This window comes from Megalobrama amblycephala, linkage group LG2, assembly GCF_018812025.1.
Source record: "Megalobrama amblycephala isolate DHTTF-2021 linkage group LG2, ASM1881202v1, whole genome shotgun sequence".
In the NCBI taxonomy this organism is placed as follows: domain Eukaryota; kingdom Metazoa; phylum Chordata; class Actinopteri; order Cypriniformes; family Xenocyprididae; genus Megalobrama; species Megalobrama amblycephala.
Genome location: NC_063045.1, coordinates 20954154 through 20971655, shown reverse-complemented (window position 1 = coordinate 20971655; position 17502 = coordinate 20954154). Strand labels below are relative to the sequence as shown.

General features: G+C 35.6%; 3 protein-coding genes and 1 long non-coding RNA gene across 5 annotated transcripts in view; 1 reads left to right on the top strand and 3 right to left on the bottom strand.

Moving 5' to 3' along the window:
* Positions 1-15106, top strand: part of LOC125252849 — a 25957-nt gene extending 10851 nt beyond the window's left edge. The window contains exon 3 of the long non-coding RNA XR_007181291.1: positions 14975-15106. This is a non-coding gene — a long non-coding RNA (uncharacterized LOC125252849). The remainder of the gene's footprint in view (positions 1-14974) is intronic.
* Positions 581-3127, bottom strand: si:ch211-117l17.5 (regulator of G-protein signaling 21). 2 transcript variants are annotated; one of them, XM_048166459.1, is made up of 5 exons: positions 2904-3127; positions 2716-2775; positions 2541-2602; positions 2230-2396; positions 581-1463 (listed from the first exon to the last, which is right to left on the bottom strand). In XM_048166459.1, exons 1-5 carry the CDS (start codon positions 2978-2980, stop codon positions 1275-1277), a joined length of 555 nt encoding a protein of 184 aa, XP_048022416.1. In that variant the 5' UTR covers positions 2981-3127; the 3' UTR covers positions 581-1274. The 2 variants fall into 2 exon arrangements, with proteins under 2 accessions (XP_048022416.1, XP_048022411.1); XM_048166454.1 differs by having other exon boundaries at positions 2541-2605; positions 2904-3125.
* Positions 7763-12772, bottom strand: si:ch211-117l17.6 (regulator of G-protein signaling 5). Its single transcript, XM_048166444.1, is given in 6 exon segments — positions 7763-8301; positions 8565-8645; positions 8647-8732; positions 11862-11914; positions 12219-12305; positions 12461-12772. Coding segments are annotated over 6 exon segments (564 nt in total). The 5' UTR covers positions 12538-12772; the 3' UTR covers positions 7763-8121.
* Positions 14403-17502, bottom strand: LOC125252823 (platelet glycoprotein V). Its single transcript, XM_048166417.1, is given in 3 exon segments — positions 14403-15411; positions 15413-16851; positions 17170-17502. Coding segments are annotated over 2 exon segments (1929 nt in total). The 5' UTR covers positions 16843-16851; positions 17170-17502; the 3' UTR covers positions 14403-14912.

Genomic DNA, 17502 nt, shown 5'->3' with positions numbered 1-17502 from the left:
TATATACATATACACACACACACACACACACACACACACACACACACACACACACACATATATATATATATATATATATATATATATATATATATATATATATATATATTAGTACACTATATTTCATTTATGTAAGTGAGGATAGCAACATAAAGTAAACTGTAACATATTATACCCCAAAATTCTTCATACTGTGGACTACCAGTAAAATTGATAAAAAAAAATTATTCAGACACTTTGACCTGACCATGTTTTGCTTAAGTGTTATCATTGACAAAATTAAGATAATTTTTTTCTGATACAGTTTAACTCTGAGATCTTGTCATATTTTATTACAATTTTTTTTAAACTGTAATAAACTGTAATAAATTTTGGTTTTGGTTGGTGTGTGTGTGTGTGTGTGTGTGTGTGTGTGTGTGTGTGTGTGTGTGTGTGTGTGTGTATATATATATATATTTGAGGTTTTTAAGTTTTTTTTTAAGTTTTCAGTAATTCGCAAACAAAAAAGCGAAGGAATCTGGGTGTACAATATGAAGATATCACTTTGAAGCAAGAGAAAAAAAGAAAATGGAGTGAAAAGTTCAACAGTGTCCAATCTTTATTTTATTGTCCTCAAAAATGACAGTGGACATAACAAAAGTCAACATCCAACCAGTGGCTGCGGCTAATAAATAGTATCTTAATTTAAATTAAACTTTATAACATTACAAGTAATGCCTACGGTTTCTGTGTGTGGCACACATGCTACAACTGTACTTGTTATTATTATTATTATTATTATTATTATTTTAACTTAACCTCTCTAGTAGGTCATTTCTTTCTTTGATGTTATACATCTGTGTGGCAATTAGGCACTGATGTTGAAATAGGATATGCCAAGATCCTCTCACAAAAGTGTCTCTCACAAAAGTTTTTTGTTACTAAAGTCATTATAGGACATGGCAAAGCAGTTCTGGAAGTGCCAGGAAAAGACAATAGTGTTGTCCCCACACTTGTAGCTTCGGAAACCACCGGAAGGGCTTGAAGGAGCTGCGTCCTTATCTACACAGGAAGCACCCTCAGTAAAGAAGCACTCATGGCACTTCAGTAACATGTCGGACTTGTGTTTCTTGTCATTTGCTTTGATATCATCAGCATGTTCCCAACCATTGCTCCTTTTTGTCTCCTGCTAGTTTCAGAAGTTCCACACGGTGGGGGCGCAAGCTTTGGGGTTCTGGTCCTGCGCACAAACCAGACCGTTCCAGTTTTAGCATTGGTGTGATATATCCATATAGTCATCCTCGAGGATCATCTGCAGCAAGGGACTCGAGGAGGGTCTTGTACATCTCAGATCGTAGAAATCTGGGGTAAGAGTCACGTTCCATCAGACCGTAAACGATCTTCTGAGCCTCGTCGAAACACTGTGTCGTCGGACTCCTCACGTTCCTCTTGATTTCCTCCCGTGTTTGATAGTCAATGTTAATCTGCGATGCAAATGAGAGGCATTTACGCTATGCCAACTCTGGAAGCAACCGATTATGAGATGTACTTTGCAAATAATGAGAAATTGCAATGGAAATATGCAAAATTAAGTCGTAAATGCGAGAAATAATGTATCACGATTAGTATAAAACAACATTACCGCATTACAATCATTAAGGCATTCAGAAGCCATGGTTTATACTGTGTAAGGGCCAGTATCAGATAACATTACTAATTTCTTTGTTTATTTCACATTCAAGCATTGTTCCTTATATTTGTTTTACATCTGGTGTTGGGATCCTCTGTTGGGGGATTATAATATAATATAATATAATATAATACAATATATTATAATATAATATAATATATTGGATTTATATGTATTACTATATATATATATATAAATAAAATAGTTGCAATGAACTATATATATATATTAGATATATATATAGATATATAGATTATATCTATATATCTATGTATATATATTAGATAGATAGATATAGATATATATATTACATTATATTATATTGCTTCTGTCTATACATATGGTTAGATAAATATGTTTGAGCGTAAGTTAAGTACAGAAGGTATAAAATTCTTTTCTTTTTTTTTTTTTGAGAAAAGACAGAGCAGCTCTGCAGCACATCAAAAACTATAATTCAACTAAAAGCATATTGCAACACTACAGGCACTTCTAGTATAGACATTATTATGTAGAGATTTACTAGCGTATAGCGTCAGGGTGTTGTATGGTGTGTCCTCTACCTCTTTCGGAGATTCTGCTTCGACGAATTGCTCGAAGATTTTCCTCGCCTTCGAGCTCATCTTATAGGACGACGTTATCTTCTTGTAGTCCTCACACGTCAACCAGAATTCGATGTTTTCATCGCTGAATTCTGATTTCAGAAAGGTGCGGAATGTGGCCAGGCCATCTGGAGGGAAGCAGATGAGGGTTCGCGTCAAAACAAAAGGCGCGAATGGAAACCAGCACCTCTTTAATTTACTAATGTTTTAGTTTACTCTCGCCTCAGCAAACCAATGCCAAAAATAGCTTTGAAAAAAAAGAAAAGACTTACATTTGGAACCGAGAAGCCGCTCCAAAGACTGGGACCATTGTTGGGTGTCTTCTAAACTTAGCCTGCTGAGATCAGACGGGTTTGATTAGTTGACCATAACTGGATTAGAAGCAATAACTCTTGTTTGAACTATTTTGGACCCGGTGTCCTTATATGAGTGTCACTTTTTCCTTACCTCTCCGGAGCAGAGGAACTGGTGAACATACACTTTAGTCGGCACATGAGGTTCTTTCCTCTATGGAGAGAAAGTCAGCTTTGTTGTCGTCATTTCATGCTTCACACATCCAAACCTATGCTAAAGCATGCTGGGACCCATAATAGATTCCCTTTTGCTGATAGTTGAGTAAAAATGCCTGCACTTACAAGGTCTTGTTTCTCCTCAAGTCGTCTTTATCCATGTTGAAATCCGTTGGGAGAGGTTGTGGGATTAGGCCAGGCATGGTAGAGTGAGGGCTTATTGCCCAGAAATCCACAGCACGGTCCTGCTAGTGATCATGCTGCACTTGGTGCTCTACAGGTTTCCCTTCTGCGTATCCGGCTCTGCTTTTTATGCCCTGCGACGGTTGCTAAGGGTTCGTTTCACCAACAGGGACTCGGCGAACCACAGCAAAGAGGAAGCCCCATCGAACCCTCCCCCTTCACCCAGTCAGCTTCTCGTGTGCGAAAGGCATAGCCTGTTTCTTCATATTTTTAGACATGTAAATATACATGTACCTTCTGAAATAACAGATAAGCAAATTACAAATTTGCATGTTTTGGCTTTTTCAGTAATCTACGGACGTAACAGGGCCAAGTTGTAATGGCAGACAAATGAAAATAAGAGTCAAATGAGATGGTTAGGCTGCTTCGTCTTTCTTTGTTTTGCTTTTTATCAGCATCGAAGAAGGAATCCTTCTCCAAACATAGATAATGAGTAACTACCTTCACCTGCACTAAAAGAAAAGTTCAGATTAGAACCAAAAAGTGTTTTACAGAATGGAGAACTGATGTTGACGTTCTTCAAGATCTTTGGTTCTCTAGTGCTTTGGAAAACCATCTATGTGAACCCAGAAACCAACATGCTGATCTAAAGACGAAACATTAAGAACCTTTAGAAACTCTGAGGCAACATATGGCCAGAAATTTTTCTTGTTAGGAAAACTTCTTTGCTGAACTAACTAAACAAAATACTGTTACTTTTTAATGGAAACCATTTAACAAAACTGTTTTGCAGAAATATGAAGTGAAAAAAGCATATATCATAGACCCGTGTAGATCTATGACTGTGACTGTGTGTGATCAATACATCTCTGAAAGTATCAGATCATTCAGGTTGTATAATGTCATGTGGTACAACTCTACAGAAATGTAATGTTATTTATTAATAAAAAGTCATATGGTGTAACCAACATGCAGGAATCTGTAGGGAAAAAGAATATGATATTATAAACCCCGGCGGACAAAATGTTTTTATGACGTGATTAGTTCAGGTTGTAAAATGTCATGTGGTGCAACTCCACAAAAAAAAAAAGAGAAACATAATATTTATAAATTAACAATTTATGATATTTGTTAAAAATAAAAAAAAATCTTATAAACAAAAAAAAAAAAATTCAAATTTTTTTCTTAGTATATTTTAAAAAATTTTGTTTGACAGATCAAACTCATATGGTGCAACCAACATGCCAGTAAAAAACGTATTTTATGATAGACTCCTGTAGACCCTCATGACAAAGAAATTTTCAGATAATTTGACCTTTTTGGTATTAGGTTGTAAAATGTCATGTGGTGTAACTCCACAAAATATATCATGATATTTATGAATGAATTGATATTTGTAAAAAATAAACTGAACTTTTTTGGAAATTGTTGTGTACACTCACATGTACACTCACATGTTTTCAAGGGGTGTGCAAAATATGTACTTGATGGTTACACTGCATGACATTTTTAGTGATAACATTGAAACTTTTCTTGAAAAGGGTATAAAAGTTTTTCCGGGCCATATGAAACTAACACAAATACAAAAAAGTACATTCATAAAAACTAGATTTTTAAAAGATATCCTTTATCATGGTCACTCGTATGTCATGAACCCTTTCAATGGGCCATTTTCAAGTGTATTAATCCATAGTAAGTGACTTTGCTACGTTTTTTTCTCCATAAGTTTATCTAAAAATGGATATAGTTAGTCAAGTGTTCACATTAGACTCCAGCATGTGTAGACATCCTCGAAGTCACCTGACTGGCGCAATATCTCACAGCTCCACATATACTGTAACACTGTCAGTTTCTCCATTGTGCGCAATTGAGCAATCTTTGTGCCCCGGGCAATGTCAGAACATTACTCATTTCCTTTCGGTTGCCATGGTGACTGTGTTTTGGCAGCAGATGATGGTTAGATTGTGTGAGAGATTGGTCAGGGTGTCATCCACAGGCTGAAAACTTACAGATTGGTGAAACGGTTTGTCAATAATTGGTGCATCAGCTGGATAGTTTCATGAGGAGAGCTTTCATTTAACGTTTACCCGTATAAAATAATTTCCCCGTGGCAGTGTTACAACATGATTTCACATCAGTCTCATTTCTGAGTGACAACATACATGTTGCGCTGAGATGAGCAATGAATGTATGGGGAAAAAAATCAAATAACGAATTAGTTGTACATCATATAAGCAGCAGCAAATAGTGTCCAAAACAATCAATTTATGTACTCTTTCAAGCATGTAGAAAAGAAAACGGAAAAATAACCGTTAGCATCATTTTCGTCTGTTTTAGTACTTAAAATGATGACATCATAATTTTTTCATGAAGTGAGCTTAGTTTTTAAGTACCGGCAATGCAATATCGCTTACTTTTTTATTATTATATGTTTTGTCACGTTTGCCAGTAGGAGACGATCTTAAAATGTCAGCCCTGTTACTTTTCTGGTTTATATTTTGATTTATATGAATGTGTAAAGTACAATGATTAAGTGAATGTTTAGAAGTAAATAAGACATTTTCAGTTGTTTCTCCTAGACAGCCGTGAGATTAAATCTAAGCTAATGCTTCTCAAATTTTTCTTCTGAGAAAGTCAATGACTGAACTTACTTTTACATTATATAAAATATATATAATATAAATAATTATCATTCATTTTTGAACTGTATATCAGTTGTTATTGTTGTTATTGTCGTTTCGTTTTCTCCACAGCCGTTTCTGAGAACTCTAATATAACTCCATCCTGAGCTTTGAGCAATAATTGAGCAATAACATGTTTTTCTGGTTGTATTTATATCATCAGCATCACATTTTAATGACCAAGTGAATCAAATAATGTGCATTCACTAATACTTTTATACTAAAAAGCATTTTAATCCAATAAACGTTTTTTTTTTTTTTTTTCAATTTGACGGGGACGGATATTTCTTAAAACAGTGGTGTCTTTATTGCTTTCCCCAAGAAAGGGCATACACTGAGGATGATCTACCATGCATCACATGGCCGTTGACATTCACTGTTTTGGTTTATTCTTCGCAGCTCAAAATTGCCTTTTTAAGTCTTGAATCTCAGGATGTAAGTCATTGTCAAAGTGGGGTCAAGCAGTGACATAGATTATTATTGCACTTTATGGCAATGTCTCTTGCTTAAGGCCCGTCTCTGCATCAGTTCGCTCGGGGTCAGACATGTCACCAAAACACAACTCTTCACAGACTATGGAAAACGTTGGTTTTCTGCTCATAATTAGTCAGAGTCCAGACGCTCTAAATATAGCTAATCTGCTGTTTACAGTATGTTTGTGTGTTCTAATCATAAAGATTTAATGATGTTCTCTCATTCTTTGGACAGATGATAATATTGAATGCCTAAAAAATATCTTCAAAAAGTTATATCTTATGTAATATAAAAACTATAAAATGGCTACCAATTCTGTGCACTGAATATTTTATCTCAGTGTCTACAATTTTTTAATATATTCATTGTTCTCAGAAAAAATACATATAAATCCATATATTTGATAATACATTATAATAGTAACAGGGTAGAAGCATAACCTACACTCAAAACAATGAACTTTCACTGTTGTTAGTTTCACTCAAACCACCCTTGTTCACATTACTTAAAAAACTCATGTAACTACATGAATGTAATTTAACTGCGTTGTTTCTACTAAAATTGAGCATTGTCAGCTTTACTCAGTAAGTGTTTGTTCAGTCAACTTAACATTGCTGTGTGAAACGCACACATTATTGTTGACATAACTAACTGTGCAGTGGATCCCTAGTTCCCAGCATGCTTTGCAAGGGACTGCATTAGGAGAGTAAATTTAGGGATTAAAGTGTTATTTTATGTGTTTTTCAGTAAAGGGAAAGATGTTGTTAGTTTATGTTAGTGTTTAATGTTCAGTTATGTTGGACATTTAGAGTAGTTTCTGTAATGTTTTTTAAAATTTTGTGGTTACCATCATGCAGAAGAGTGTCGCCTGTGTTTAGGCTGTGCGCACTCATATACTCATGCTTATGAAATTCCTGCTCTCAATTCAATTGAGTTTGTTCAATTAGTTATTTTTTGAGTGCATTTTGGGGTGATGGGCTGCATTCTGATATGTTGTATCCTTTTTAATTAAATGATTATTCAAAAAAAAATAAAAATAAATAATGTGTTCACCTTACGTAATCAACATAACATTATTAAGTAAACTGCACATATAAATATTATGTGACAGTGACATTCAAATGATTTGTATTTACTCAAAGAAATTTTGTCAGCTTTACTTGAATTTCTTTTGTTCATTCAACTAAATAGTTTTTTGTACAAATTACTCAATATTGTTGTGTGGAACCACTTGACACTTATTTTTTAAGTAAATCCAACAATTAATTTTTTTGAGTGTAGTCAACTAATAGTAGAGTCAACCCTGTTACCTTGAAATTGTCACTGTTTTAGTAATGAATTTTTGTATATTTCTTTGTTCCTTAATATTTGAGGAAATAACGACATTAAAATGTATTTCTAATAAGCACCTTTAATTTCATGGCCTTGGATACTTTGCTTGTAATGTCGAATTAAACTGTAAAAGAGTAACCCTGAGTAACCCTGTTACTCAAGATATTTTCGTATTATCATGTTTTATAGGAATGTGTAAAGCATAAAGTGATGTTTTGCTGTAACTGGTCCCATGTGGTCTCTTAAATAATATGAGGTCATAAAATGCTGTTTAAAGTGTTTTGAAAAGAAGACACCACAAAATACAAACAAATATTTGGTCTCAACTAACTGCGTTTATCTTGATGTCACACTACAATTTATCAACATGTTTGCCTGGCTCACAAGACCAACTTTTATAGAAAAGGCACCCATTTCCTAGAACAGAACAGCCCATCTCTCAAATAACAGAGGAAACCATGTAATATACCTTCATTCTAGATCATTTCCGGTGTGACACTTTTATTTTTTCCTCATTCATCTTATCACTCAAAACCAATGAAGTTGAGCGCACCACATACACTTTCTGTTCTCCTCAGTCATTTCCTCTAAACCACGTGCATATGTCCTCTTTCTGTGTGCTGGTTCATTAAGAAACCTTTTTCCAGTGAAGTTGTCACTGGTACAGTATAGGTCTACATTGGTTTCCTGACTGTGTTCCTCAGGTTCTGATATGCCTCAGATTTGAGGAACCGTGGGCAGGAGTCTTTCTCCATCAGTCTGTATATATGCATCTCAGCTTCATCAAAACAAGTGACGTCAGGCTTCACCAAGGATCTCTTGATCTTCTCACGAGTGTCATGGTCGATGTTGACCTGTGAAAATTTAACATTTAAATCTATGAAAGATGAATTCAAGGATATTTATATAGTGACAATTTAACTCATTTAAATCGTGTTTAAAGCAAACATAGCAGATGCAAAAATTCTTGACTCGTTATTAATGCATTTTAAAATATGTGTCATTTAAATTCATATGTGACATATATTTTATAAGAAATCTGGTGCCTTAATAATGTACTGTAACTGTTTGGAAAGGCCCTACTCTTTTTAATGCTTTAATAAATGCACATGCTGACCTCTTTTTGAGCCATGGGATGGAGAAACTCTTTGTAGATATCTGCTGCCTTGTTAGAGAGTCTGCCAGATGAAGTCATTTCGCTTATATTCCCTGCAGGCAAGCCAAAAATCAATGTTCTCCGCACTAAACTCAGACTGGAGAAATGAACGAAAGGCAGCCAGGTAGTCTGTTTGGAGAAGAATGTTCAAAATAATGTGAAATAATATACAAAAAGGGGGGTTCACAGTGATGCCATAGAAGAACCATTTTGGGTTCCCTAAAAAAAGGGTCTGTTCACACTTGTACGGAAGAAGATTAGGGCCAAGCAATAATAAAAAAAATAAAACCATCTCAAGATTAAAGTTTTTAAATTTCGAGAAAAAACTCATTAAATTTCAAGAAAAAAGTCGAAATAAAATGCTGAGAATAAACTTGTTAAATTACGAGAAAAAACTCGTTAAATTTCGAGAAAAAAGTCGAAAAAATGTTGAGAATAAACTTGTTAAATTATGAGAAAAAACTCGTTAAATTTCGAGAAAAAAGTCGAAATAAAATTTTGAGAATAAACTCGTTAAATTACAAGGAAAAACTCGTTAAATTTCGAGAAAAAGGTTGAGATAAAATGTTGAGAATAAACTCATTAAATTACGAGAAAAAACTCATTACATTTCGAGAAAAAAGTCGAGATAAAATGTTGAGAATAAAGTCATTAAATTATGAGAAAAAACTCATTAAATTACGAGAACAAATTTGTTAAATTACGAATTTGTTCTCATAATTTAACGACTTTTTTCTCGTAATTTAACGACTTTTTTCTCATAATTTAATGAGTTTATTCTCTACATTTTATCTCGATTTTTTTCTCGAAATTTAACGACATTTTTCTCATAATTAAACTAATTTGTTCTCATAATCTCACGACTTTTTTCTCGTAATTTAATTACTTTATTCTCAACATTTTATCTCGACTTTTTTCTCGAAATTTAACGACATTTTTCTCATAATTAAACGAATTTGTTCTCGAAATTGAACGAGTTTTTTCTTGTAATTTAATTACTTTATTCTCAACATTTTATATCGACTTTTTTCTCGAAATTTAACGTGTTTTTTCTCGTAATTTAACGAGTTTATTCTCAACATTTTATCTCAACTTTTTTCTTGAAATTTAACGAGTTTTTTCTCGTAATTTAATGAGTTTATTCTCAACATTTTATTTCGACTTTTTTCTCTAAATTTAACAACTTTAATCTCGATGGTTTTATTTTTTTTATTATTGCTCAGCCCTAATCCTCTTCTGTACACTTGGCAGGTTTTTTTTGGAATAAACACAAATTGCTCTGTTGGGTACACTTGTAGTTCGGTTCTCTTGGTTCTTTTGGTCCAGACCAAAAGAAAAAAAAAATTATACATTTAGTCCTGGTTTGCTTTCGCGTCAAAGACTATAGAATAATACAAGACGTGTATGCATGTCACTCGTATTGTTTTGAATGGGAGAAAGTGTAATGCGCAATATGGCGGAATAAGTCCCACCTTTTAAATAAGAGCCAATCGCCGACTGGTAAAGTCATCGCGTCACTTCAGCGGCCGTTAGAATCACCGGTTTCTATAGAAACAGTCTCCAAAGAGACGCGCATTTAGGTCTGCGCATGCGCATTAGCTTGATCCAGCCTGAAAAATACAGTTTTTTTGTCATGATTCGAGCGTTTAGAAACTAAATTTATGAGCCGGTTGTTGTTAGATTTCATTGGTGATTTCAAATATGAAATTTAATCGTAAGGTTGGCAAACAGTTTTGGAGAATTTGATGTTTCCCCATTCAAAGAGATTGCATGATGCCCAGGATGCCCGAGAGGCGTTTCAAAGATGGCCGCCTGAAGAGAAATTGACTTGTCTTAAAGGGACTTTGTTCGCGTTCACACTGTCATTTTTAACACAGAACCTAAAGATCCAAAAAAAAAACAACAATAAAAAAATGTGTATATTTTTGTACCAATTCTGTGCACTGAGTATTTTATCTCAGTGTCTACAATTTGTTAATATAGTAATTGTTTTCAGAAAAAATACATATAAATCCATATATTTGATACTACATTATAATGGTAACATGGTAGAAGCATAACCCAGTCAACTAATAGTAGTAAAGTCAACCCTGTTACCTTGAAAATGTCACTGTTTTAGTAATGAATTACTAAAACAAAAAATAAAAACAATGATGCATTCACACTGTCATTTGTAACACAGAACCTAAAGATCCAAAAAAAAAAAAAACTATAAAAAAATGTGTATATTTTATTTTTTTTTGCATCCCCATCCCCCCATCTCAGGTGTCTAGGTCCACTTATTCAGGGTTCGGACGGCAGCATTCACACTTATTCAAATGAACCGCACTAACAGAGCAATCACACCAGAGTTCATTTTAATCAAACCAAACCTGCCAAGTGTGAACACACCCTTAGTGTGGTTCATTTGAATAAGTGTGAATGCTGCCGTCTGAACCTTGGTGCGCACCAAACAAGCAGACTGAGGCCGGCCACTGAAAAGGTGGACCAAAGACATCTACACTAATCAAAAACAGGAAGTGATGTCACAAGTTATGACCCTAAAAAGGACAGCTTGTAACCAGGCCGCTTTGGGCCACCATTCACTTTCCTACTTCACCATAGTAGGAAAAAAAAGTATTATGGAAGTCAATGGTGGCCCAAAGCGGCCTAGTTACAAACTTTCTTCAAAATATCTTCCTTTGTTTTCAGCAGAACAAAGAAATTTATACAGGTTTGGAACAACCTGAGGGTGAGTAAATGATGACAGAATTTTAATTTTTGGGCGAACTATCCCTTTACAGTTCAGTACAGGCATCGGAACTGCATCTCCTTGCAGCAGATCTTTGTTTGTGTGTTTGTTGTGTTTGACTCCTTTACATTTTATAAGCTCTTCACGAGTTCTGGTATAATACCATCATATGTGCACACATACATCAAGTGCATTTTGTTCAGAACACAGCATTGTTTTGGGTGTTCTGTAAGTTTCATCAAAAAATATACATCATAAAAGCAGTTGTTGTTTTTGTTTCTTTAGGTTCAGCTTTAAAAATGACTGTGTGAATATTAAGCACAGGACTAAATGTATGAATTTCCTTTTTGGTCTGGACCAAAAGACCCAAGAGAAGCAAACCACACCCCAAAGAACATTTTTCCACTATAAAGAACCTGTAATGCAAAGGTTCAATGGTTGGTAAAGGTTCTTCATTGAACCATCAATGCCAATAAAGACCCTAAATATTTAAGAGTGTGTATATATTGAATAGTGGTTGAACTAACCTCTATTTTCTAGCAGATCAGCTAGCTTTGGCCCATGTGTCAAATGGTCCTGTCTTAAAAAGATGAAGAAATTAGTGCCTGAAATAATTTCTGCCATCCATAGTGAAACACTTTTAAATACTTTTGACAATTTTAAATTTAAATGACCTATGGTGTGACATGCAATACTTTTTTTTTTTTTTTACCCATCTTTTTAAAATTATCTTATTAAGACTACATGGACATTTGTACTATTTGAACTGTTATTTGTGTTAAAAATTGACTTCTTATGCATCAAATACCCATAAACAAATGATCTCAGTTTTAATTATGCTATATGCTACACATACAACAAAAGGCTATGGCTTATAAACTTACTGATAATGAGAGACTTCAGTCTTTTTCTGAATCAGAACACATCTGATATTGTTTTTCTGCTTTTTTCTGCTCAACAGAACGTCCAGTCTATGGAATGAAAAATTACTGTAATATATATATATATATATATATATATATATATATATATATATATATATATATATATATATATCCATGTTCAAGCATATCAGCCGATTGAGAAGTTCATATGTAGGCTATGCGAGACAAGTAAAAATATTTACGTTATTGGTTGTTTCTTATTCCGAATGAGGTCCTTGAACTCGTAGATCCGAATCTTCGAGAAAAGCAGTTTAGGCATCGTAAGCCGGTGGCGGGAAATATTTATTCAGAATGATCCGCTATGTTTCATGGTTTTGACAAACTTTTCCCATCTATATACGGTCGCCAGGCAGATAGAGTGGGATGTTTTCATACCTGAACATGTTCACACAAATCTCTGGATTCCATTAACCCTACGAATCTTCCGTGCATGCAATAGTCTATTTTCTTGTTTCTATGACAGCATGAGAATTGAAGATTATAATAACAACATTTAGGCCTTGAATGGGTTGTGTGTTAAAGGGTTAGTTCACCCAAAAATGAAAATAATGTAATTTATTACTCCCCTCATGTCGTTCCACTCCCGTAAGACCTTCGTTCATCTTCGGAACACAAATTAACATATTTTTGTTGAAATCCGATGGCTCAGCGAGGCCTCCATAGCCAGCAATGACATTTCCTCTCTCAAGACCCAGAAAGGTACTAAAAACATATTTAAATCAGTTCATGTGAGTACAGTGGTTCAATATTAATATTATAAAGTGACATGAATATTTTCGGTGCGCCAAAAATAAATAAAAAAATAACGACTTATATAGTAATGGCCGATTTCAAACCTTGCTTCATTAAGCTTCGGAGCGTTATGAATCTTTTGTGTTGAATCATGATTCGGATCACGTGTCAAACCGCCAAACTGCTGAAATCACGTGACTTTGGCACTCCGAACCGCTGATTCATAACGCTCCCAAGCTTCATGAAGCAGAGTTTTGAAATCGGCCATCGCTATATAAGTCGTTATTTTGGTTTTTTTTTTGGCGCACTAAACTCGTCGCTTTATAATATTAATATTGAACAACTGTACTCACATGAACTGATTTAAACATGTTTTTAATGGATCTTGAGAGAGGAAATGTCATTGCTGGCTATATGTAGGCCTCACTGAGCCATCGGATTTCAACAAAAATATCTTAATTTGTGTTCCGAAGATGAACAAAGGTCTTACAGGTGTAGAACGGCATGAGGGTGAGTAATAAATTACATTATTTTCATTTTTGGGTGAACTAACCCTTTAAGGACGTAGTTTCTCTAAAAATTGTTTCTTATATTTTGGGCTTACGTATTTTTTTAACACGCGAATAAAGACGCGAAGTGATTGGAGATTTGAACGGGATCAGGATGATCAAGCCGGGACTCGAACTCTGGTCGCCTAGGGCGCGACAGATCAGCTGTTGTCCGATTTTAGATGAATGAAGTTACTTCTGACTAAAACTTGACAAATATGTAGCATTTCTAGTAGTTAATGTATGAAAATCATCGTTTACTCTAATGTTTCAAATATGTGAACCGGGTCACATCCTGTTAATGTTGTAATAGTTATCTTAAGGTGTTGGCGGATGGACCGTCACCGCAACTCCATAGGCTACCAGTGAACACTTCTCAGAGTTTCAGTCTCACACCATACGTCAATGTTGGGCTCGTTGAGGCGTATCTTCAGTCATGTGGGAGTGGTAAGAATCTGATGACAGTGCTTGGTAGCCTACATGTTTGCTAAGTAGGCCTAAGCTAAACTACAATAGCTACAACATGCACACTTTAAGTCACGCTTTTATCTAGAAAGTTAACCGAACGAATAAATAAATAATAAAAATGGTAAGGTTGGCTGTGTGCATATTTACTAATTATTTGCAACGTGAATATCTCCTCATCTAAAATAATTAAAACAGTAGGCCAAATTGTAAAAAATAATAATTATGACTCATTAAAATAGCCTATCTAATTTATTTGTTTGAGGAAATAGGTCGGCTGGTGCTATATAGGCTAAATATGTTATATTTGCCACATAACTTCTGCTCTATATTGTGTAACCACCAGGTGGCATACATGGCAAAGAAAACACTCTCGAGGTAGGCTACAGAAACATTTTATTTGGTCTTACAGATAAAATTTTGCAAACAGCAAGCAAGGGTGTGTCCATATAATTTTTTGGTGAATGTAAAGCATTGGAATGTGGAAACTGCAGAAAGGAAAACTAATATATTTAAAAAGAAACAAATGATTCGTTGTAAATGGCTGTAAATGAATGCTTACAAGAATATACATTTATGGTCATGCTTAGCTTTTGACATAAAACCAAGTATATGTGTACATAATTCTGAGACCATATTGAAAACCAAGAAATTAATTTTCATTGAAACCTGGAAACAAGAAATTCATTCAACTTTTCACATAAATTGTTGTGCTGAACATCATTTGTAATGAAACTTGTATAAAATTAGAAAAATGCATGATAGAAGCTTTTGATTAGTGAACTCAGACTTTTGTTTTCCCCATATATATGTATGGAGTGGAATTAGTATGCATAACAATGTGCAAAGAAAACACAACATTTTCCTATATAATACCTTGAAGCTTTCTCTAGAGTTTGACTTTGAAGCTTCGTACTCTTCTCGCCTTTATTCTCTGATTGTCTCCCAAAGTGACTTTCCCTAACACCCACATCACCTTATGAAGTCGATACAAAGCATACATGGTGGCCACAATCAGGACTACACCGATGACCAAGAGAACAATGTACAAAGCCATCATGAAGCCACTGTATGGAGCAGTCGTCGGGACAGTCCACAGGTACACCCAACCACCGTAATGATTGTTGTGAACAATTTCAGGTCCGTTTTCCAAGACAATTGTACTGTAGAACACCAGATCATCATTGTAGTCATTGCCTTGTTTTATGTATGTATGATCAGATGTAGGAGAAATTAGAGAGGCAGTTGTTGCAAAAGTGCTTGAAGTTGAAGGTGCAGTTGAAGTCGCTGTAGTTCTTGGTTTTGTGCTTGTAGCCAAAGACGACTGGGGGGTTGATGTTGCAGGAACCTTGTGTGGGAATGATGCTTTGTCTGGAAAAAATAAACATTGTCTGCAAAACACCCCGACCACACTGGAGTTCTTCATAGGTCATTGTTTGCAGCGGATGGTTTTGTAAGTGGTACGGTTCGTAGCATGCTACTCCTTTGTCTAAGTCATTGATTACCTTTGTGTTGTTGCGAATCCATTCTGCAATACCCAAAATACTACAATCACACTTCCATTTATTGCCACTAAGAGAGAGAACATTCAGCGCCCTTGTGTGTACAAAAATATCTCCAGGGAGATACCTTAGATGGTTGTGGTTCAGGTCCAGTATTTCTAGTCTTGAGGCATTGCAAAAGATTGTCGCTGGGAGAGACTCAAGTTTGTTATCATTAAGATTTAGAATTTTAAGACTAGTCAATTTCGAGAAGAGCTCCGGGTCCAGTGCCTGAAGGTTGTTGTGTTTCAGGGACAGTTTTATCAGGTTGGGCAGGCAACAGAAGAGCTCCATTGGTAGGGAGGTCAAATTGTCGTTAAAGTGTAAATTGAGAAGCAATAGGTTGGTCATGTTAGCAAAAAGGTTCCAAGGGACAGTGACAAGATTAGTTCCGTAAAGGTTAAATTCTTGGAGCCTCGGCATGTTGCCCATCAGCTGGTCAGGTAGGGAGATCAAGGGGTTCTTGAAGAGGGTGAGCTTGGTTAGGTTGGGTAAGTAGTAGAAACTTTTGTCTGGAATATACCTGAGTTGGTTGCCTGACATTGAGAGGGTGAGCAGGGATGGCAAGTGCCAGAAAAGACGCGGAGGAATCTCTCGGATCTGGTTCTTCTGTAGCATTAACAACAACAGGTTGCTTAGATGGTCAAAGGAACCACTTTCCAGAGTCTCCAGATGGTTGGACGAGAGTACCAGAGATTTGAGTTGCCTTAGGTTGTGAAAAACCGTGTTTGGGAGGCTCCTCAGTTGGTTACCAGCTAAGTTTAAGTAATTCAGCTTAGTCAAGTTCTGGAAAACATCAGCATTCAGCCGGGAAATGCGGTTCTTGCTCAAATCTAGCTCGGCTAGGTTGACCAACCCCTTGAAGAGGTCTGAAGTGATGGAAACTATATTGTTATCATCTAAATGCAGTTGCTCCAAGTTGTTCTGCTCACTAAACACATTGGGTGGGAAGACAGTGAGTGCGTTTGATGACATTTTGATAGACAGGAGCTGCGGAGCACCGTGGAAGGCTTCTGGTTGAATGGTGTCAAGAGCGCTATGCGTGATCATTAACCGTAGCAGAAGAGAGAACGACTGAAAACTTCTGTCTTTGAGGACCTTTATGTTTGTGTTGTTTAGCAAGAGTAGAAATGTCATGGTTGGGTCGAGAGGGGGTATGTCGGTGATGCCCCCAATGCATTTTGCGGAACCCTTAACATCACAAACGCACCCACTGGGACAGTGAGCACTGAGGGTGAGCTGAGGCAGAAGCTGAAGTAGAATAAACGTGAACCACATACTCTCAAACTGGGGAACAAATATAGCTACATGTTAGTATAAGAATCACATATTTGCAAAGCCCATGTCTTCATTAAACAGCTGACCAATTCTTATTTTATGGAAATCAATTGCAGCATATACTTCACTTTCGATTAAAAAAGGTTAAACCTGACCATGCTTTAAAGGGATAGTTCACCCAAAAATGAAAATCTGAGAAACAATGGAAGTCAATAGGGTGCAAGAAATTCATACAGGTTTAGAATGACAGGACAGAATTTTCATTTTTGGTTGAACTATTCTGTTTGTTTCCAAAACAAATAAATGAATTAGCAATGTTGAACTTACCTCTCGTAAGTTTTGAAGACTGTCTGGATAAAACGGATGTGTTCATGCTTTTAATAACCATCATTTGGAAATAGCTCTTCCCTTTCTACCCATATCTTGCTCTGCAGTGCAGCCCACATGGAAGACTGCATCCGTCTTGATGAGTTGTTTTTGTTTATCTGATTTGCCAGTTGAATGCCAGTAAATGGTTTCAAACTCATACTAATGTATTCATTTGTATTCATTTTGTTTACCTCTCAGTCTTCATCATGTGCACTTGTAAAGGGCTTTGTCTTCCCATTTTTCTCCCAATGTATACGTCTCCCAACGTCACGGTCATATTGTGTGTGTGTG